Genomic DNA, 23,387 nt, shown 5'->3' on the forward strand with positions numbered 1-23,387 from the left:
TAAACCAAGTTGGACCCAGGCTGCAACTGTGGATTGTGCTAATAAGGTCAATGCAGTTTTCAAACATTTTGTGGTCCTATTTTAATCTCTTCCACATGTGCACCACCTAGTGGTCAGCCTAGAATTGGGCGGATGGTCTGTCTAATAGTTCAATCCTCAGGTCTGTATATGCTAAAGAATCCCCTTATTCCTTATTTGCTTAGAATTTATCATGAATAGGTGGATTTTATCAAGTACTTTTTCTACAGTTAGTGATCTGATTGTCAAACATACTTTTTCTCCTTCACTCAGTATATTGCTATAAGCTGCTTATAATAAACTTCCCAATATTTAATCACCATGGCATACACAGAATAAAGCATATTCAATTTATTTATAAATATTTTACATAAAGCTCTACTATACTTATATACTACTGCTTTGGACTTGGTATTATTTTATTAGACTTCTGTGTTATTTTGCTAATTTAGGAGAAAATTATAAAAAGATTATCCTGTTTTCACTTGGTTTTAATTTCAAAGTTGTCCTAGCTTCAAAATGAAAAGAATGTCCTCCACCCCAAACTACTTAAAAAAAATTTTTTAGAAGATGGAGATTATCTTTGAAAGAGTACACTGTAACACATCTGACATTGGTTATTTTAGGGGAGAAAGAAAATATAGATAATTACTGTTTTATTTTCTTGGTTTTTAGATTTTCTTCTTGAGTAAATTTAAGTAATTTTTTATTTTTCCTTGGGAACTTCATTTTGTTTACAATTTCAGAAATGCTGACAATATATTTACTGTTTTAAAGTATTTGAGCACCTGTAGGGACTTTTCATTCCTAAGGCAGTCTACTGTGACTTCTCTTTTTAATTCTTTGACACAGCGTAACAGTTGTTAAGAGCAGCGTAACAGCGTTAACTGTTGTTAAGAGCAGAACTCTTCAATTAGACTGCCTGGGTCTTCACCCTAGCTCAGCAAATCAACAGCATTAACTTTTGGCACATTACTTAATCTCTGTGCTTCAGCTCCTCTTCTGTAAAGCTGGGATGATAAAATTTATCTCACAGTGTTGCGAAGACTACTTAAGTTAGTCCTGCACAGCACTTCGAGAAGTGCCATGCATCTGTTACATAAATAAAACATTGAATTAGTATTTTCAAAGAATTAAACTCTTGAGTTTGTTGATGCTTCCTCTATTTCAATAATTTTTGTCCTTTATCGGTTCCTTCTGCCTACTTTCTTTTGTTTCTTTTCCTGGCCTGGCTTAAATAATTATCTGATTCATTTCTAACTTTGGTTCTTTCTTAATATAAAATATAAACAGCACACTGACTGAATCCTACAAGATTTGAATGTAACACTTCACTTCATATGGTTTCAAATTTGTTCTATTTTAATTATTATTTCTTTAAATCATAAATGTCATTTTTTTAATAATTACTTTTCAATTAGTCTTTTTTTATTCCTCAAGGTTCTGACAATGATTTCTAACAACTGTATGTGGTCAGTATATGTATTCTGTTTAACATCAACTCTAAAAATGATAGACTTGCTTTATGAATCCCCCCCAAAATCTAAACTCACTGCCACAGAGTCAATACCAATTCATAGCGACCCCATAGTACAGGGCACAGTTGCTCCTGTGAGTTTCCAAGATGACAAATGCTTACAGGAGTAGAAAAGCCCAGTCTTTCTCCCAATGAGGGGCTGGTGATTTCAAACTGCTGATGTTGAAATTAACAGCCCGATGCATAACCACTATAGCAGGGCTCACTTTCTGGCCTACTATATGATAAATTTTATAAATGGCCGTACATACTTGATAAAGCTGGATATTATATTACTAACTGCTAGATAGAGTGTTACATATTTTGTATACTAGGTTAAGTTGGATAAATATGTTGCTAAAACTTTTTCTTTCCCATTTCTTGATAGCTTGGTTTATCAATTACTAAAAGAAGTGTCAGAATCCCCCTCCTTCAAGGATTTGCTAATTTCCCCTTACAGTTATTGGATTTTGTCTCACTGTTGACCACAGAAGCTGTGCTTTCCAGAGCACCATTCAACACAGCACACACAGGGTTTGATGTGAGAATACTCACCTGTAAGATGGGCGTCGTGCTAGGATCCCGTGGGCTTTCTGGGAGGAGCCTATGCTGTCCGATGAGTCCTGAGACTCCTCACTTTCTGATAAAGATGATACCTGAAAAATAAACTGCTGTTACTACGATGAACAATGCAAGTGGAAAACAGTTAAAATCAAAATTTTAATTTCTGAAAAATATTATCTGGCTCCTGCCACTCAAACTCATTTGCACATTAAATGTAAGGTCATTAATTTTAGGACCCAGAAATGGAGATGGTTTATTCCAGGAGCACAACATAGCATGTCTAGAACCAGTTAAGAATGTGTATGCCCAAAATAAAGCAGTATTATTCCATTAGAGTTATAAATATTAGTATCTGATCTTCATCCTATATCTACACTGATACACATTACTCAAAGGTCATTGTATCTGATTCTTAGACATGCCAAGTTTAGAACTCAGGAGCCCTAGTGACACAGTGGGTTATACGTGGGGCTGCTAACCACAGGTCAACAATTTGAAACCACCTGCTGCTCTGCAGAAGAAAGATGAAGTTTTATAGTCTCCAAAACCCACAAGGGGCCATTCTACTCTGTCCTCTAGGCTTGCTGAATTGGAATCAACTCAATGACAATGAGGTTTCATGAGGTTTTTTGAGAAGTTTCAAATGTCCAACTAGTGACATTGACAAGACAGTTGGATATGTAAATTCAGGGAAGTAACTGGATTAGAAGCAATAAATTTGCAGTTGTAGCTCTTGGGAGAGTCCTTAAAGCAACGGGACAAGATGAACTCACTAAGGAAGGTAAGTATCAGTAGAAAAAACAACCAAGAACAGACCCAGGAACAGCCTAGCATTCAGAGGTGGAGGGAAATGTAGGGCAGCCATCAAATGAGACAGAAGAGCAGTTATAAATGGGGCAGGTGTCCTGGAAAACTAGGGGAGAGGGTGTGTTGAGAGAGAGATGTGATCGGCTGTGTCAAGTGCTACAAGCAGTTCCAGTCAAACAACTGAGAACAGATAGGAAGAAAGATGAAGTTACTGGGAAGAGCAGGCGAAAACATGCCATTTTAAAACTTGTAGTAACAATTCACTTTTATCACATTTCACAATTAAATGAGTTAAAACGTAACTCACTTGGTGCTTGGCACATGGTAAACATACAATAAAAACTACTATCAATAAACCTTTTAGTGTCAATGTCTTTTAAGCTACATTTTATAATTGAAAAAAGTCATTTTTCAATTTTTAAAATGCACTATATTTCCCAACATTTGTCAAAGTTAAATTATGATACTTTGCTTTATCTCTTTTTAAAAAAAATTCCAACAAGACTTCTAAAAGAGATATAAAAAAATCAATTCTCTAAGTTAGTCACTATTTACAAAAAGCCTTCCCGTAGTCTTAAGACCTTCAATTTCCAATAAACATTTTTTAAATTCTGTAATCTCCTTCAAAACTGGCATGAAACTACATAATTATACCTAACCATATGGAATCAATAAAAACAGGTATTGATTACTTAGTAATCAATAAATATTAACACTAATACAAAATTTGATACAGAAGGAAAATCTGTTATTTCTATCTTTTTCTCAAGTGTCCTAAATATTCTATTTCTAATCTATACCTATAACTCTTTTAACTATTGCTCCTAAATCTAATCCAAGGTCTCCCATTAAACTCAAGTAATTTCTACAGCTAAGGAATCACTTGGAATTAAGATAAAATATTTCTCTTCAATGGTAGCACCAGCAAATAAGAATAAAGTCTTATCTAGAGTAAAACCAGCTAGATGCAGCTCAAACATTGACATCTTGCCAGACAAGATATACTCAAGAGAAACCTCTGAGGCCTAGCATTCTCCTTCCAAAATCCAGATGGCCCAAAGACATTCTGGGGTTCATTATAGCCAGTCAATAAAATGGAGATGAAGACTAAAGACAGAAATCCAGCATGGCCCCTTCCTCCTCACCGTGTCAGTGTTAACATGAAGGCACAGAAACACAAATGAAGCCTTTCTCTATGAGAATTCTCTTTTGTTTGTTTGGTTTGAACATCGTAAAATTTTACTTCTCAAGCTTCTGCATTAGCACCCTTGCACTTTAAAGCTCTCCTCTTGAGGAAATATAGTTAGCACTGGGGCAAAAACAGATGGCCTCCCTTATGAAAGACTTTCATTCTCTGAACTCTAAGCAGTAACTGGCCCCCCTCCATTGTTGCCACTTTCACTTAGTATATATACAACACTAAGAGTTTTTTTTTTAATGTTTCTATTTACTCCGTTCTATACCTAAATTCTAAGACAATTTTGTTATCTTGGTTTATAATACCCAACTACAGCAATTTCGATGTGTCTGAAGAGTCAGGGTATAAGTCCCCACTCTTGACCAGTAAGTCTCAAATTTCTGTACCGTTTGCACGTGTGGTGGGTGAATTACAGAAGACTGAGCTGTCTGGATGACCCCCTGAACCTGTACTTGCTCTCCAGGAAGAGGTACAATTGTCACTGGCGCAGATCCTCTTAGTGACATCTAAGAACAAATAAAAATTCAATTAAAAATATATATTATACCTATGCATATAAGATAGCTAGTTCTTAACACTAAAACACATATTTCAGAACTGATAATATTTAATTACATCTATTCAGCAAACACCAAGTATTCTCTAAGGCCTAGAGAGTCAATGAAGGTACAAGTTGAGAAGATACATAATTACAATGAACAGACTAAGAACAGTAATTGAGGAAAAGAAAGTACTGTACTATGGGGGCAAAGAAGGGGTATTATTTCGGTTGGTCTCAAGAGTAAATAATTCCCTGCAGGAGTAGGGCTGCAAGGTATTTCAGATAAAGGAAATGATTTTGCCAAAACATGGAAGCTCTTTAGGACATGTTATTCTGAAAAGACTTGGTTGAAAATGAATCAAGAGTCAAGAGGTAAGAGAAATACCAACTTCAGGCAATGTGTTTAATGAGAAAAATCAAGTATTTCAAGCAAATAACTGAATCATGGAATTAAAAAGTTTCTGTGGAAATTAGATGAGGTTTCATGGAACCATCACAAATATAATGCTGCTAAACCAAGGAAAGCTCACCCATCACACTGGACTGCTCAGCTCAGGGGCTACTTCTTCCAAGTTTTCTTTGCTATTTTCAGTCCATGCAGAGCTCAACTTCCTTAAGACTACTCTGGTTCCCACCATTCATCTTGGTTGCTTCTTGGGGCTCTGAATATCACCTTTCTGACCCCAACCTCAGCCCCATTTCTTTCTTTGCATTAAGCCCTACAAAGCACTGACTTCCTTCCTGTCCACTAGAGGCTCTCTTCCCTTTCCCAGCCAGGAAGAAACGAGCCTCATCACTTCCCAAAATGCCTGTATACAATGAACAATCAATACAAGAGAAGCCTCTTCTTCCCTATCCTAATGTCTGCAAACGGAAAGAACAATGAAGATGCACACAGGCTCAGAAAGACAGGGCTTTTCACTCCCTTAAACAATTAGTCTAGGAAACGAAGGCACAGGGGCAGTTAGCTCTACTCCGTCCTACAGGGTCACTATGAGCCACCAGGACACAATGGCAACGAGTTTGGTTGGAATTTGGGGGTTGGGGGGGCTGGTGGGTGTGTAGAAGAGAAACACCAGGTTTTAGCTGAGTAATTCATTCCCTTATCATTGTGTTTCTCACAGTCATTACTCAGGATCTGCAAGCCTGGTATGTTCCCACCCCTATACTCCAGAGGGAGCATCGAAACTCTGAGATTTCTCTCAACTAAGGAGTTGTTTTTTCTCATGACATAGTTTTGATTTACTTTATCTTCAACTTACATATGAAAAATGCAGGTCTGTTCTACAATCAGCCCCTGCTCTAGTTTTTTTGGTTTTTAAAATCATTTTATTGGGGGCTCATACAACTCTTACCACCATACATACATCAATTGTGTAAAGCACATTTGTACATTTGTTGCCCTCATCATTCTCAAAACATCTGCTCTCCAATTAAGCCTTGGCATCAGTTCATTTTCACCCTCCCCGCTCCCCCCTCCCTCATAAACCCTTGATAACTTATACATTATTATTTTGTCATACTTTACACTGTCAGATGTCTCCCTTCACCTAGTTTTCTGTTGTCCGTCCCCCAGGGAGGAGGTTATATGTAGATCCCTGTAATCAGTTCTCCCTTTCTACCCCACCTTCCCTCCACCCTTCCAGTATGGCCACTCTTACCACTGGTCCTGAAGGGATCATCTGCCCTGGATTCCCAGTGTTTCCAGTTCCTATCTGTACCAGTGTACATGCTCTGGTCTAGTCAGATTTTAAAGGCAGAATTGGGATAATGGGGAGGTGGGCATTTAGGAACTTTAGGAAAGTTGTGTTTCATCATTGCTACACTGCTCCCTGACTAGCTCTTCTCCTCCCTGTGACCCTTCTGGAAGGGAATGTCCAGTTACCTATACAGATGGGCTTTGGGTCCCCACTCCGCACACCCCCTCATTCACAATGGTATGATTTGTGGTTCTTTGATGCCCAATACCTGATCCCTTAACACCTCATGATCACACAGGCAGGTATGCTTCTTTCACATGGGCTCTGTTGCTTCTCAACTAGATGGCCGCCTATTTACCTTCAAGCTTTTAAGACCCCAGACGCTCTATCTTTTGATAGTCAGGCTCCATCAGTTTTCTTCACATTTGCTTCTGCACTTACTTTGTCTTCAGTGATCATGTCAGGAAGGTGAGCATCATGGAATGCCAGTTTAATAGCACAAAGCATTCTTGCATTGAGGGAGTACTTGAGTGTAGATCCAATGTCCATCTGTTACCTTAATACTAAACCTAAAAATATGTGCACGTAGATCTATTTCCCCATCCTCATATATAAATATATTTATATGTGTACATGCCTTTCTTTAGACCCCTATAAATGCCCTTTGCCTCCTAGCCCTTTCCTCAATTTCCTTTGACTTTCTTCTTATCCCATTAACATGCTTAGCCTTCATTTAAGTTTCAGTATTTCCTCTTGGTTACATTACCCTTAATCACGCCCTCTCAGGCCTCCTACACCCTCCTCACCACCAATTTGGATCACTTGTTGTTCCCTTGTCCCTGGGTTTGTTAACACCACTTCCTTTCCCCCCACCTTCCCCGCTCCCATGTCCACCAGAACTGTCAGTCCCCTTGTTTTCTCCTCTAGGTTGTTATCCAGCCTATCTTATTTAGACAGACCTGCGGAGACAATAATATGCATAAAAACAAGACAGAGCAAAACCAAGCAACACAAAAAGACAAAAAAAAACTAAAACACAACAATAACTAAAAAGCAAAATTTGTAGTTCGTTCAAGGATGGTTTGTTGGCCTGTAGGAGTGTTTTCTGTTTGAGTCTGATGAGGTGTCAAGCTCTAGCCCCTGTCTAATTTTGGTATTCCCTGGGGACTTCATTGTTCTGTTCCTCTTGCTGTTCTGTTGCACACCCTTAAGTGTTTTGCCTCGGTGTAGTGGGATCAGATCGGGTGAAATTCCCACACTGTGTCTCTAGTGTTGTCCCCTGTAGGGCTATGGGTCAGTGAGGGATGTCACGTCTTATAGTGGGACCGGTCATGTGGTCTTCTCTGTGAATTGGCTGCTCTGAGCGGGAATTATGTCCTCAAGGTTTGGTGGGCCAGGATATGCTCCACTCTCTCTTCCTCACCCTTCATTTGCTCCCATGTGCTCTGATCAGACATGTCCCTCTCCCTGAGCTGCAGCTTCAGTACTGTCCTCTGAAATAAATTCTTCTGGGGGGAGGCGCAAGTGTCCACGTAGTAGGGATTGGGGCCAGCTTCTCAGACTTCTCCACTGGTTCCCTACTCCATGCCGGCATGTTGTACTCACATCTTGGAGCACCCAGGTTGAAATCTGGTCCCTCTTTCCCTGTGGAGACATAAACAATAACCTCCCCTTGGGTAGGTTAGTGCCCTGTGCACCCGCTACCCATTTCTTTTTTATCTTCTATTTTCCCCACTCCTTTTTAGTTGGCCAACATATATATCCCTCGATTTGGTCTGACGCCTGCCATACTACCTGGTCCTCACCCCAGGAATGTCTGTATACAGTAGCTTTTCCCCTATGCCCCTTTTGCATTTTTTTAAGCTTACCTAAGCAGACTTATGTTGTACTTGTCCTTTTTCGCTTGGCTTACTTTGCTTAGCATGACTTCCTCCAGTTTTTCCCATGCAGCGATGTGTTTCATGCATTCGTCACTGTTTTTTTAGCGATGTGTAGTACTCCATGTATGTACCACAGTTTTTTAATCCACTCATCAGTTGATAGAAATTTGAGTTGCTTCCAACTTCTTGCAATTGTGAACTCTGCCACGGTGAACATTGGAGCACAGATGTCTGGCCATGGTTTCTTTCTTGTCTCTTCTGGGTATATGCCCAGTAGGGGGATTGCTGGGTCGTATGGTAGCTCGATTTTCATCTTTTTTAGGTATCGCCAGATTGATTTCCATAGTGGCTGTACATACCGACAGGTCCACCAGCAGTGGATGAGAGTTCCTGTCTTCCCACAGCCCCTCCAGCACTTGTTGCTTTCTGATTTTTTGAATTGGACTATATTTGAGTGTGTTAGGTGGTAGCTCATTGTTGTTTTAATTTGCATTTCTTATGATCGGGAACATTTTCTCACATGTTTCTTGGCCCTTAAGATTTCTGCCCCTGTGAAACTTCTGTTCAGGTCCTTTGCCCACCTTCTCAGTGAGCTAGAGTTTTTTTTAGAAGCTAGCAGAGTACTGTAGAGTTTAATGACAAGGCCTTTGTCTGATGTGTCATTGTTAAAGATGTTTTCCCTGACCGTGGACTCTCTTATTACACTCTTGGTGAATTCTTTCAATGTGCACAGGTGTTTTATCTTCAGTATATCCCACTGGTCAATTTGTGCCTCCTCTGTGTTTGTGTCCTTCCCTATTTCTGATAGCCTATGTATTCCCTGTGCCAAAGTTCTCAAGTTGGTCCCAATTCCCTCACTGATGGCCCTAATAGTCTGAGGTTTAACTTCAAGGTCTGTGATCCACCTTGAGTTTATTCTTGTGCATGGAGTGAGATAAGGGTCTTGCTTCATTTTTCTGCAGGTAAATATCCATTTTTTTCCAGCACCACTTGAAGAGGGCATCTGCTTCCCTTTGAATATTTTTTGGGTCCTTATCAGTTGCTGATGATTTTATTTCTGGGTTTTCAGTTCTTTTCCATTTGTCTGAGTATCTGTCATTATACCAACACCATGCGGGTTTGACAACTTTGGCTGTATATGTGCTACAGTAGGCAACACAAGCCCTCCCACTGTGTTTGTCTTCTTGAGGAGTTCTCTGCTAATTCTGGGCTTCTTCCCTCTCCATATGAAGTTGGTAATTAGTTTGAGAAAAAGAGTTCTTACCCTCTAGTTTACACCACAGATGACTGCTTCTGCCCACTATTTTTCATTTTTCCTAGACTTTTTCTTTTTAAAATCAATGTACTTTTATTATGAATTAGGTAGGGGTCTATCCATTACTTTAACGCTAATAGAAGCTTCTGCCATGCCAGAAGTAGTCTCTAACTGCACTATCAAATATGGCAGCCATTAGTCACATATGAAGACTGAGCACCTGAAACGTGGCTGGTGTGACGATGAAAGTAACTGAAACTGAAATCACTGCTGTGGCTACTGGCTACACTGGAGGGTGCCTTAGAGTTGTTCAATCTCTTAGTGCATCTGACCCCAATCTCAGAAACCCTCTTGTGAGATGGTTGGAAGAAGTAGAAATAAAAGGATTTTTCTGGAACTTCTCTGGATAAACAGAAGGCTACAGGAATAAAGCTCTGGTTTCCCAATTTCCTTAAAGTTCTTCTTATATTAGCATCATCTTTACTCACCAATTAGGGTACCCGACACTGTGAACGCCTGAGTTGGGGTGGGGGGAAATAAATACTAAGACATGGAAAAGAAGTCTATTTAAGCACAGATTGACTTAAAGTCTTCTAACTCTCCAAAGCCACCATGCTTTGGAGTCAGATAGGCCTAGGATGATTTTCAGCTAGAGAACTCACTGCCTGTGTGATGCTGCACAAATTATTTAACCTGAGGATCTCAGTTGTCACCTTGTTTTTAATTTTTTTTTAAAGTATCACCGTAAAATCTAAGACAGCCCGACCAGTGTCAACCAAGGTGCTTTTACAACCTCTCAGCATGTTTTCAGGTTATCTTTCACACCTTAAATATAGTTGCTTGGCTCTTCCATTTAAAAGCAAAAAGGGAAGTAGTTTTGACATTATTTGGGATAATGATTTGTGAATTCCTGCAGTACCAACTCTGGCAAACTCTTATTATTTTTCTTTAAAGAATATCCTTTTAAAGCTCAAATATAAAAAAAAAAAAAGCTCAAATATCCTTAGAGAAAAACCTCAATATACCACTGTGCTACACACAAGTTATCACTTGCCATAATTATATGGAAACTATACAAATAATTAAAATACTATTGTTTTAAAATCTTACATTTATATTTTAAAACGAAACAAACTACAATGGCCTTACATGTCTACAAAGTCCTACATAGAATCTTAAACCATGTTCCCCTAGTTCTGCACAGTCAAGTTTTATAGCCCCTTCATCCACAAAGCATTACATAAGCTATTTCCTCATATGCCTAGAAAACTCCCTTGGGTCCTCGGAAGTTAACACTTACTCATCCCTCAGGTCTCAACTCAAGGTTCCTTCAGCTGTCCTGTCACTGACTGTCCTGTCACTGACTGGTCAAACCCTCGACTGTCCACTTTCAAAGGGCTAACCCCTGTGCTTTTGTAGTACCATATATACTCAAGTAAAAGCCGGCCTGAGTATCAGCCTTAGCACCCAATTTTAATCACAAAAACTGCATAAAAATGTGTGGGAAAGCTCGGCTTATGCTCGAGTATATACGGTACTTCTTTTATGGTTTCCATCTGGCTATATATGGGGCCCAGATCTTGCCTCCACTACCGTCCACTAGGTGGCAAGTACATAAAGGGAGAGACGTCCTTCGTGTGTTCCCCCCTGTAGTCCCACCTAGGGCCTTAACCCAGATGGCACAACAATGCTAAATAAATCATTGTCCAGTGAATTGCTGAAATATTTTCCAGATTCTTAATGTTATAATGCAATGAATATACAATTTCTCCTGGGTATATAATTTATCTCTTCAACTGTAGGATAACCCTCTGGTGGCATGGTGGGTCAAGAGTTAGGCGGCTAACCTCAAGGTTAACAGTTCAAAGTCACCAGCCAACTGGGGAGAGATGATGCTTTATACTCCCTGTGTCCTACAGACTCACTATAAGTCAGAATCTACTCAAGAGCAATGAATGTGTTTTGCTTTGTGTTTCACTCTAGAACACTGGACGCCAATGAAGAGCAAAGCATAGATGATGATACTTTCCCAACATGGCCAGGTAGATGTTTTCTGCTCCCAGTTTTAACAAAGCCATTACAATTATTGACAAACCCATCCAGTTTGGGCCAATGCCCTAACTTTCAAATAAGGAATCTTATATCTGTGAATTTAACACATTAAAGTAAAAATATTTATTCATGTACCACCTGAAAAACAGAATTCACTGCCGTCGAGTCATTGTGACCTCAGAGAACAGAAGAGAACTGCTCCTTTAGGTTTCTTTTCTTCCCATGTACCAGTGACCGGGCTATGGAGGCTGCTGAAAAGGAACAGCCCCCATGCATAAATCACAGTATTGCTCTGGCCCATTTCCATAGACTGGAAAGCTGTACTTGAACAACAGCACCCAGCAACCACAGGGCATTTCTTTAGGTTTCTAAGGCTGTACTTCTTCACTCTATGGGAACAGAAAACCTTATCTTTCTCCCACTGCGTGGCTGGTAGTCATCGATCTACTACCGGTGGCGGAGCAGCACCATCTTTTAAGAAACACTAGATAATTGAATGAGGTGAGAAGGTCAAGTGCATGGGGTATTTCAGATAAGCAAATCTAGGCAAGATTATATTTTTTAATATACGAGGACATAAACTTTAGATTTAGCAGAACATAAGACTCAATAAGTTACCTATGTGCCACCTACTATGCTAGATAGAAAAAAAAAGTTATTGTCCTCAGAGCCAGTCATAAAGACAAAATCATGTACATACTATTTCAATCCACACCTTGATTTGTTCTTAAATGTCTAACTGAAAAGTAAAATCTCACGTGTGTGTGTGTGTGTAAAGGTGATATTGAGGCAAAAGAAAAAAAATCACCTAGTGTTCTGTCTGTCATCTCTGTTGCAGCAATAAGCAGCCAAGAAGGTAGGACAAATTGGAGATAAATGGTTGCATCTTTCCTGTTGAGCGGCAATTATCCAGGAGTCTCTACATCTACATGTTTTCTAAGCATAAGAATTGTCAACCTTTGTTCAGAACACTATAAAGATATTGATCTCCGTTCAGAGAAGACAAGATTCCTTTGCAGTGCAGAAGAATCAAAAGATCTCCCTTCAAGGGCAAAGTGGAGCAGGTTTGTTAATAGTCGGCTCCCTTTAAAGCCTGGAGTTTCCCAAGGTCGGAATTCTTCAGCAAAAATGTAAGTCTCCCCTTTCCTCCCAAAATGCAACCCCAAAGCTTGTGGCAGATTCCCGAGCTTCTCGGCTACACCCTCACAGGGAACGATGGACACATGGGACTTATGCCGCCCACTGTGCCAGGAGTAAAGAAGTCCTTTGTCTCTGAGCCCAGTCTCCTGTCTTCAGCCACCATTCATGAAACTCAGGCAGGCTGGGTCATTCATTAGCTTGCAAGCATGGTAAATATCCCAGAACTGAGAAACCACTTTCATTTTTTTGGAATCCAGGTTTCTGGAAGGCATTTCTGGGGTGACTCACCCAGGTCATTTGCCCGTAGGTGTCCTTTGCAACCTTTAGTCTTTAAGTCAGACAAACGCCTAGAAGCAGCTTCATGGTGATCACTTGCATTAGGCATTGGGCTCTTTGCAAGAGCTGCCTCTGAGCAGTCAGTTTTCAGACACAGAACTCCAGGGACTGGCCTTAATAGCTGTTTTCACACCAGACTGTCCCAGAAGCCCTGCATGGGCTCTGACTCTGTCTTCTGGGAATCCAACACGAAAGGAACTGTTGAGGACCTTGAGGACACCACCCTTCCCAGTCCCCACCTACACAACCTGCTTTCCCTCTCCTCTCTTCAGGGAGTCTGCCCCATACTTTCCGTCTGATGTTGTCCAATTGGAGTCCTAGTGAGACAGGTTGGGAAAGGGGTTGGATTTTTTCACCCCACATATTTCAAGTTCGAATGACGTTAAGGAATTTCCCCAGGTCAACACATATGAACTTAATCACACCCTCACCCAGTTAATGTTTAACTTTATGGCATATTACAATAGCCTACATCATTGTTAAGTTCTTTCCCACCTGCAAAAATGTCGTGTTTTCCTCCCCCTCTAAGAATAATGTGTTTTAGTTCCACCTGCAGCATTCAGAACTTAGCTGGTTCAGACTGAACACAACAGGAGTAGACTAGACACCTGGGACCTTGAGTTGAACCCAAGAGCAAAGAATACCCAAACCTGGGGAACCAGCTGTCCGCACATGGGTACCATCTCAAAATAAGTGATGTTACTCCACCCAGAAGTCTTTGCCAAAGTCCCCGTGTTAAACACCTTGTTTCAAGTGCACCAAATACTAAAATCCCATGTATGTGGGCTCAACTTATAGGATTCTCCATCTCCTTTCATGAATAAACATAATGTCCTTCCCACCTAAAAGTCCTTAAAAGTCTCAGCCACCCTTCTGCCCCATCTACCTAGCAAGGTACTTCTCTCGCTAATAAACCTCCTGTAATTACCTACTCACAATAAATACAATCTGATACACTAACTGCTGGTGTTTCTCTGCACATTTAATTTTTAGCAGACCCTCCATTAGTTGTTGATACTTCTTTGGCCTCTGCTTCACTTATATTCTAGACTCTTAGATTCTGACAATAATAAATCACCAATATAAAATCTAAGGAAAATGAGAACAAATGCGTAAACAAGTTTGCCTAGCAGGGTAAGCTTGACTGCGCACAAGAAGACTAGTGTTTTCTTCAGGTAAGAACAAAAGCCCTCCCTCCCTCTTTTATCAAGCAGGTACTTCCAAAAGTACTAACTTCAGGCTAAAGGTACTACCCCCCACCTCCACCATCACCTTCAAGGTAAACAGAAATAGTATGGGTTTGGGAGTGTTTTGTGTGTGTGTACGGGGGGGGGGGGGGGGCGGTGTCCACAAACTGGTTCAAAGAGTTTCAAACCTTGAAAGAAGTCCCGCAGCCATTCAGCATTCTTCCTGGAGGAAGGACCTCTCATCTTAAGCCACAAAGAATTCACCAAAACTAAAACTTAACCCTGGGGCAGTTAACAATGAAACATAACCAACCACACAGGGCACCATAAGCAAGCAGTAAAAACAACAGACCTCAGGATCAGACCCAAATGGTTTCGGAGACTGGAATTATCAGATACAGATTAGATGATACAGTATGCTTACTATGTTCAAAGAAATCAAGTAACGAAACGATGTTGCACAATGAACGTGAAAGTATGTTGAGGATTCCCAAAAAAGGCAGTAAGTTTCTAAAAGAATGAAGTAAGATTTTCTGGAAATAAAAATTCTTAAAATTTTAACAATCATTGTTCTGGTATAACAGCATATTATACAATGCCAGAAAGAAATTTAGTGAACTTGAAGATATATCTGAAAAATTACTTGGACTATAGCACACAGGTAATCAGATGGACAATATCTAAAGGATATTAAGGGACATAAAGGAAAGAAGAGAGGCAAACTAGGAAGAGATAACTAAAAATGTTAATGACTGATCCCTAGATTCAGGCCTAATGGCTCCCATGTGGGATAAATAAAAATAATTTTGTACCTAAGCACAACGTAACAGGAGCTGCAAAACCGCCAAAGACAAAGAAATTACTATAAAAGCAGCCAAGGGGGGAAAAACATTTAACAATGAACTGACTTCTCAATAGCAACAATGGAAGACAGAAGCCGGCAAAATGCAGATTCCTATGTACTAAAATATATGTAACCTTAAATTCTAAGCTCAGTGAAAACAGCCTTTGGGAAAGAATAGATATTTTTAAACAAACGAGCAGTGACATCACCACCACAGCAAAGAGTAGAGACCAGAAGCTTTTAAATATCCCATAAGTGGACAACCCTTCCCCCTACAAAACAAAGATTTATCCAGCCCCAAAATATCAATAGTCCTAAGGCTGTTCCAAGTCATATACAGTGAAACCTATGCGGGCCACAACTCAACAGAACTGCGCCTTGTTTCTATGAATCTCCCAAGTTTTCTGCTTTTAACAGGGTGCAGGGTTACCATCCAAAAAACAAACTAGCAAGAACGAATGGTGCTGAAGTTCAAGCTGCACTGAAAGCATTAGCCAAAAACAAGACCCCAATACTGCATGAGATACTCATTGAAATGCTTCAACAAGCCAATGAAGCACTGGAAACTCTCATTTATGCCAGGAAATGTGGACGACAGCGAGTTGGCCAACTGATTGGAAGAGATTTTGCTGATAATCCAACAATAGCTGCAGCAGAACACTGACAGCTGTAAGAAGGAGGTTCAGGAGAGATTCAGAAGAGGACCTACCTGTCAGATGGATCTTGGCTCAAAGCAGAGAATACCAGAAAGAGGTTTACTTGTGTTTGACTATGCCACGATATTGGACTGTGTGGATCATAACAAACCATGTTTCTTCGAAAAGAACGGGAATTCCAGAAAGCTTCATTGTGCTCATGTGGAACTTATACATGGATCGAGAGGCATTTGTGTGAACATAACAAGGGTATACTGCATGGTTGACAATCAGCAACAGTGTGTGATAAGGTGGTAACCTCTCACCATTCTTATTCAATCCGGATGCTGAGCAAATCATCAGAGAAGCTGTACTCTATGAAGAAAAATGAGGCATCGGGATTGGAGGAAGGTTTATTAACAACCTGTGAACTGCAGATGATACAGCCTTGCTTGCTGGAGGTGAGAACTTGAAGCACTTGCTGATGAAGATCAAAGATTGCAGCCTTCAGTATGGATTACAACTTAAAGATCAAAATCTACACAACTGAACCAATAGGTAACATTATGATAAATGAAGTTGTTAAGGATTTTGTTTTGCTTGAATTCACAATCAACACTCAGGGAAGTAGCAGCCAAAAGATCAAACAATACATTGCATTGGGTAAATCTGCTGTACAAGATCTCTTTGAAGTATTGAAAAGCAAGGTTGGTTGCTTTGAGGATAAGATATGCTGGACCCAAACCATGGTATTTTCAGTTGCCTTATATGTATGTGAAAGTTGGACACTGAATTAAGAAAGACCAAAGACGAATCGATGCATTTGAACTTTGGTGTTGGTGAAGATATCTAAAGTATCTTGGACTGATAAAAGTACAACCTGATCTTTCTTGGAAGTATAGCCAAAGTGCTCCTCAGAGGCAAGGATAACAAGACTTCATCTCACATACTTGTCAGGACATGCTGTCCAGGAGACCAGTCCCTGGAGAAAGCACCACTTGGTATAGCAGACAAGCAGCACAAAACAGGAAGACTCTCAGGAGATGTCCTGACACAGTGGTTGCATAAACGGTCTCAGGCACAGGCACAACTGAGAGGATGGCGCAGGGCTGGGCAGGGTTGGGGTAGCAGTTTGTTCTGTTGTGTGTAAGGTCGATATGGGTCACAACCACCTTGATGGCACCTAACAACAGTCTGACCACTTCTCTACTGCTGGTTTTAATGGAAAATATTTGCGTTTTCCTTCTCTGACAGGCTTCAGCTTTACAGAGGTTCTAGATCTCAGAGTTCACAGCGTTTAGCTGAAAGAAAGGTGATTCTAACCAGAAGCTTACACATACAAGGAGAAATGAAGAACAATCAAAAAAACAAACTCATTGCCATCAAGTCAATGCTGATGCATAGTGACCCCTGTAGGTTTAAGACTGCAAATGTTTTTAGGAGTAGAAAACCCAAACTTTTTTTCTGTGGAGCTGCTGGTGGTTTCGACCAGACAACCATGTGGATCACAGTGCTGAACCACTATACCACCAGGGCTCCTCATGAAGAGCAAAGGAAGTAGTAGTAAATAGGTGGGAGGAAAAAAAACAACACTAGCCATATGAAATAATTGTTTTGTGGTATTAAATTGTTTTGTGGTATTGTTTTATGGTATTTATAAGATAAAATTAAAACTAACAAAATTGTTCTGTACCTTCAAATCAATCAACTCACAGTGACCTTATGACAGGATAGGCTTGTCCATAGTTTTCTAGACTGCACTCTTTACAAGAGTACATTTACCAGGCCTTTTCTCCCATGAAGCCTCTCCTTGCTCAAACTCGTTGCCATTGAATTAATCCAGATTCATGAGATGGAGTACAACTGTCCCTGTGGGTTCCTGAGGCTGTACTCTACAAGAATGGAGAGCCTCATTTTTCTCCGTTGGAGCAGTTGGTGGGTTTGAAACTTCAACCTTGTGGCTAGTAGCCTAACAGTAACTCACTCTTGCCACTAGAGCTCCTTAAGGAGTCTCTAGTACAGTGGTTCTCAACCAACCCTTTCGCATGGGTCGCCTAAGACCATTGGAAACATTATCCGATGGTCTTAGGAATTGAGCCACTGTGCCTATATCCATCTCTAGGCAGGTCCGCCCACATGCAGATACGCCCCCATACAAGTACCCAGCCTGATGACATCATTGCACCAACTCCATCACATACACCCGGTATAAATCCAGGTACATATGACAGGGTTGGTGCCATAATGTACTTGTGCAGACCAGTCACACATGTGTAGAGAGCAACTACTGTGTAGAGAACAGCTACTATGTAGAGAGCAGCTGCTGTTGAAAGCAGCTACTGTGTTGAAAGTAACAGTATTGGAGGTAAAAGGACACTTCATGAATTGTAATTACTGCGTAAATGTAAAAAAGTACTGTAAAATTATCAACTACTGCAAAAAAATACATATAATATCTATACCATGGGAATTTAATCTGGATGCTGATTGGTCTTTTTATATTCAGCTGTGGTTGATGTGAATACTGCCCCCTTGTGATAGTTAACAGGTATGTAAAAACAACAGAGAATAGTAAATCATAGGAACCTTTAATGAACGGTATTGACTGAACTGTGTCATGTAGCATCTCTTAGCATTATTAAAGCTGTTATCATATATTATTTTCATTAGCAAACTATCCCATGACAATGGATCGTGTAGAGAAGAATATTAAAATATAGTGAGGATTTTTTACAATATGGTTTTACCTCAATAATTACAGCAGGAATTGAGAAACTGCAATGTGTTATTTGTTGTGAAGTTCTATCAGCCAAATCTATGAAGCCGAACAAACTAAAATGCCATTTTGATAGCAAGCATACGAGCTTTGCCAGCGATGATACCAACTACTTTAGAAGCAAAGCTGGACTCCAGAAAGCCAGACTTAACATTGGTGATAAGGACCACAAATGAAACAGCAGCTGTTGAAGCTTCATATTTGGTGGCATTCAGAATCACCAGAACTATTGAAACCTCACACCATTGCTGAGCATTTACTGTTGCCAGCAGCCAAAGACATTGTTCAAATTATGATCAGAGAGTAATTTGTTATGAAATTGAGTGTAATTTCCTTATCTAATGACACTGTCTGCAAAAGATTAGATGACATGTCTGCTGAGATTCTTGATCAGGTAATCCAGGAAATTAAATCTGCTCTACTTCCAATATTTAGCATCCAGCTGGATGAATCTATAGATAGTACAAACTGTTCAGTTACTGGTTTACGTGAGGTATTTTAATGATGGTGACTTTAAAGATGAGTTTCTTTTTTGCAAACCTCTTGAAACAACTACTGCACATGATGTATTGGACACGGTTCATTTCTGAAAAAGCATAAGATCTTTTGGGAAAAGGTTTATGGTGTTTGCACAGATGGTGCTCCAGCTATGCTAGGACATCGATCTGGATTATGTTTGGTGCTGAATGAGTCACCAAAAGTCACTGGAACTCACTGTATGATTCATCAGCAAATAACAGCAATGAAGACGCTGCCACAAGAGTTACAAGAAGTAAAAAAAAAAAAAAGAGTCACAAGAAGTATTGAAAAGCGTCGTAAGTTCTATCAATTTGGTAAAAGCACTTTAAATAGTCGACTGTTTTTGCAACTGTGCAAGTAGTTGGATGTGCCAAACAATGCTCTGCTATTTCATGCTGAAGTGAAATGGTTGTCGAGAGGACGTTTTAAAACTTGCTTTTAAGCTTCATGATGAACTCAAAATGTCTTTAATCAGAAAGCGAGCACTTTTCAGCAATAAAAGTGAACTGCAAAAAATAGCTTACTTGGTTGAAATCTTTGCCATCTTGAATGAGTTCAAATTTATCACTGCAAGAACCAAATGCAACATGCCTTGATTTTGTCTGAAAAGATCCCATCATTCCAAATGAAACTTCAGCTTTGGCAAAAAAAATTTAAAAATGGATGAAAATAAAATTTACATGTTGCCTACCTTATCTGCTTTCTTTGAGGAGCATGACATTGAACCAGACAAAAGAATTACAATGATAATTTCTGTGAAAGAACACTTGCACATACTTGCAGACAAAATTTCATCGAAAAAAAAATTTCATCATACTTTCCAAATCTACCTGACACCCATTTGCACTTGCCAGAAGCCCCTTCCCAGTTAAAGTTGAAGATGTTCCTGAGCTAGCATGAGAGGAGTTCATTGAACTTCTTAACAGCAACACAGAACTGATTTCTCTACCACTTACAAAATTCTGGATCAAGTGTTTGCAGTCATATCTTATTCTGTCTGAGACTGTGTTGCACCTTCTTCCATTTCCAACAATGTATCTTTGTGAAACAAGGTTTTCCAGCTTGTTGGTTATCAAGTCTAAATACAGAAGGAGACTTGTTCTGAAAGATGATGTTGTGCTCTTGCAAAGACTGTCCTGAGAATTTCTGTTCTAGTGAGAAAGAAGCTATCTCAGCCTTCCAACTGATGTTGGCTTTTTACATATACTGTTACAAAATGTAGCAAGGTAGTTTACTTTTGTTATATTAAGACTGTTACCTATGCTTCAAGACAAAATTTCATTTATTTGTAGCTAGAAATAAATATTTCACAATGTATAATGACACTGTTTTTGTGATTAATCACTATGCTTTAATGATGTTCAATTTGTAACAATGAAAATACATCCTGCTTATCAGACACTTACATGACGACTCATAACAGTAGCAAAATTATAGTTATGAAGTAGCAATGAAATAATTTTATGATTGGGGTCACCATGTGAGTCACTGTATGAAAGGGTCGCGGCATGAGGAAGGTTAAGAACAACTGAATTATATGAGTAATCAGAGAATACTACAAGTAACTCTACATTTATAAATGTTAACACCTCAAAAGAAATGTGGGCCAATGCCTAAATAATCACAAGTTACAAAACCTCAATCAGATGAAACCGTTAGCCTTAGTTCTACAATCACTAAAGAAACACAATCTGTAATTGAGCAAGTTCTCATAAAAGAAATTTCCAAGTCCAGAAGGCTTCCACTGGAGAATTTTACCAAACATTTTAAGAATTAACGTCAATTCCATACAAGCTCGTTCACAGGAAATGGAGGATATATTCCCCAACTCATTCTATAAAGTCTAAGACATTACAAAAAAAGAAAATCTATGTATCTCAGGAGTTTAGCTACAAAAATCTTCAACAAAATGTTAGCATGTTAGCAAATCAAAACCATCACTGTAAAAGAAAAAAACAATTCTTCATACAAAGCTGGTTCAAGATCCAAAATTTAAATATAACCTATAACAGATAAAGAAGTTACAGAAGAAAAAAATCACATGATCATATCAACTGATAAACATGTTTTAGAAAAACCTAATACCCTTTTATAAAAACTCAAAACTAGCAAAGAGAGATCATTTGAGACTAGACCCAATTCTTGCTCCTGCTAACTAAGGAGCTCTTTCCTCTGTGGGCGCGCAGATGCAGGCAGTCCTATCTCACTCCCAGAGGGGTCAGGGCACAGTTATCTGAAGCATAGTATATAACAGCAGTTCTCAACTGAGACCCCTTTGGGGGTCGAATGACCCCTTCACAGGGGTCGCCCCATTCCTAACAGTAGCAAAATTACAGTTATGAAGTAGCAACATAAAAATAATTTTATGGTTGGGGGGTCACCACAACATGAGACACAGTATGAAAGAGTCGCGGCCTGAGGAAGGTAGAGGATATGGTCAGAAAACACACTGCTGCAGAGAGCAAACTTTTCAATTTATCTAATTCACCATGTTAAAACAATTCCGCTTGATTTGTATGTAATAGTCCTAAGAAATGTCAGTACTATACATTCTCAGGAAATGTTTGTCTTAAAATAAGTTAATCACTATCTAGCAAATCTACTTGCTATCTGATTTTGGAAAAAAGCCTGATTATGGCATTGTCCTGTCACAGGCCTGCATCTACTTGCTATCTGATTTTGGAAAAAAGCCTGATTATGGCATTGTCCTGTCACAGGCCTGCAGACTAAGCGTCAGCACTTACATCATTTAATCCCATCACTGACACCCCTACTATGAGAAAGCTCACCCTCTTTCGATTTTTTTTCTAACTTTCAATTATTATAATCCCTGTTCATTGATCTATCTTGAAATCCTATTTAAAAATAAAATCTCATTGCCAGCAAGTCAAGTCTGACTCAGCCAGAGCAATAAGGCAAGGAAAAGAAATGAAAGGCAAACAGTTGAAAATTAAGAAATAAAGTCTCTTAATGTAGAAGACATAACTGTGTACACAATTTAAATGACTCTACTCCACTCCACCCCAAAAAGAACCCTCCTAAAAATTGTGAGCTCAGCAAGGTCACCAGACACACAAGATCAATACATAGAAATCAACTGCATTTCTTTTTTTTACTGCATTTCTAGTAAGTGTAAAATCAACGCAGTATCATTTATAATACCATTTAGAATTATTCAAAAAATCTGTATATGTATAAATAAAACATGCATTAAGTTCTGAAATGCTGAAAAATGTGAAATACTATGAAAAAAAGAGTTATAGTTGGAGAGACTTAATTATATTCACAGATGGAAAGATTAAGCACAGCAAAAATGGCACATCTCCCATATTGATCTATAAAACAAGTTAATCAATACTTAAGTGTAATGCAATTTCTATCCAAATCCCAGAAGAGGCTTCGGTAGACATTTCACCCACTGTGTCCAGCACTGTCTTTTTTTTCCCATTGTTTTATTAGGGGGTCATACAACTCTTATCACATTCCATACATACATCAATTGTTTAAAGCACATCTGTACATTCACTGCCCTCATCATTCTCAAAACATTTGCTCTCCACTTAAGCCCCCAGCATCAGGTCCTCATTTTTTCCCCTCCCTCTTGCTCCCCCCTCCCTCATAGGCCCTTGATAATTTATAAATTATTTTGTCCTATCTTGTCCTGTCCGACGTCTCCCTTCACCCACTTTTCTGCTGTCCATCCCCCAGGGAGGAGGTCACATGTAGATCCCTGTAATCAGTTCCCTCTTTCCAATCCACTCTCCCTCTACCCTCCCAGTATCGCTCCTCCCACTCTTGGTCCTGAAGGAATCATCCGCCCTGGATTCCCTGTGTTTCCAGCTCCTATCTGTACCAGTGAACATCCTCTGGTCTAGCCAGACTAGCTTTGCACTGTCTTAATGCTGTTTCACTTCTATAATCACTAAAATCCACAGCAATAGCTACACAGAACTCACAGACAAAATTCACGATTAAGGGGTTTATTAAGGAAGCTAACAAACTGTAATGCCAGCGAGAGATGCTCAGGGTTGAGGTGTTTATCGAGATGTGGTAGAGCGTTCTGTCAACTAATACATGCCCACAGGGAATACCACTCGAAGGTATTCAGCTTAAAGCTTCATGGGTCGGCAAACCCAGCTTCCCTAAATTAAGTAAGTGCCCAGAGGCACCCGACTCCAAGAAAGCTTAGCGTAAAGGTATTTAGCTCCTCTTCAGTGAGACAGAAAGTCCAATTTCCCCAACTGAATGTCCAGAGGCACCCTACTCCACAAACCAGCCTCCTGTACAGAAGCACTCAGCTTAAGTCCAGCACTTTGTTCGATGCTCGGGCTCCTGGATCTGCGGCTGCTCCTCTAATGGTACAGCTGGCATCTGGATCCAGGAGGTTCACGGCACAGAGGCTGTGCTCCACTCTGGTTC

At 39.7% G+C, this 23,387-nt stretch overlaps 1 protein-coding gene and 1 non-coding gene across 6 annotated transcripts in view; both read right to left on the reverse strand.

Annotated features, from left to right (window-relative positions):
- ATF1 (activating transcription factor 1) overlaps positions 1-23,387 on the reverse strand; it is a 55,880-nt gene that overhangs the window by 27,471 nt on the left and 5,022 nt on the right. For 3 of the 5 annotated variants that reach the window (XM_075551689.1, XM_075551688.1, XM_075551691.1), the window contains one exon: positions 2,090-2,190. In XM_075551689.1, coding sequence (XP_075407804.1) covers positions 2,090-2,190 — 101 coding nt within the window. Of the gene's footprint in view, positions 1-2,089; positions 2,191-4,489; positions 4,610-23,387 lie in introns of those variants that run through there. The other 2 variants (XM_075551687.1, XM_075551686.1) reach the window with 1 other exon arrangement.
- Positions 11,752-11,885, reverse strand: LOC142452291 (small nucleolar RNA SNORA84). Its single transcript, XR_012785308.1, has one exon. It is a non-coding gene; the product is annotated as a small nucleolar RNA SNORA84 (small nucleolar RNA).

The sequence above is a fragment of the Tenrec ecaudatus genome, chromosome 6 (genome assembly GCF_050624435.1).
Source record: "Tenrec ecaudatus isolate mTenEca1 chromosome 6, mTenEca1.hap1, whole genome shotgun sequence".
Classification (NCBI taxonomy): Eukaryota; Metazoa; Chordata; class Mammalia; order Afrosoricida; family Tenrecidae; genus Tenrec; species Tenrec ecaudatus.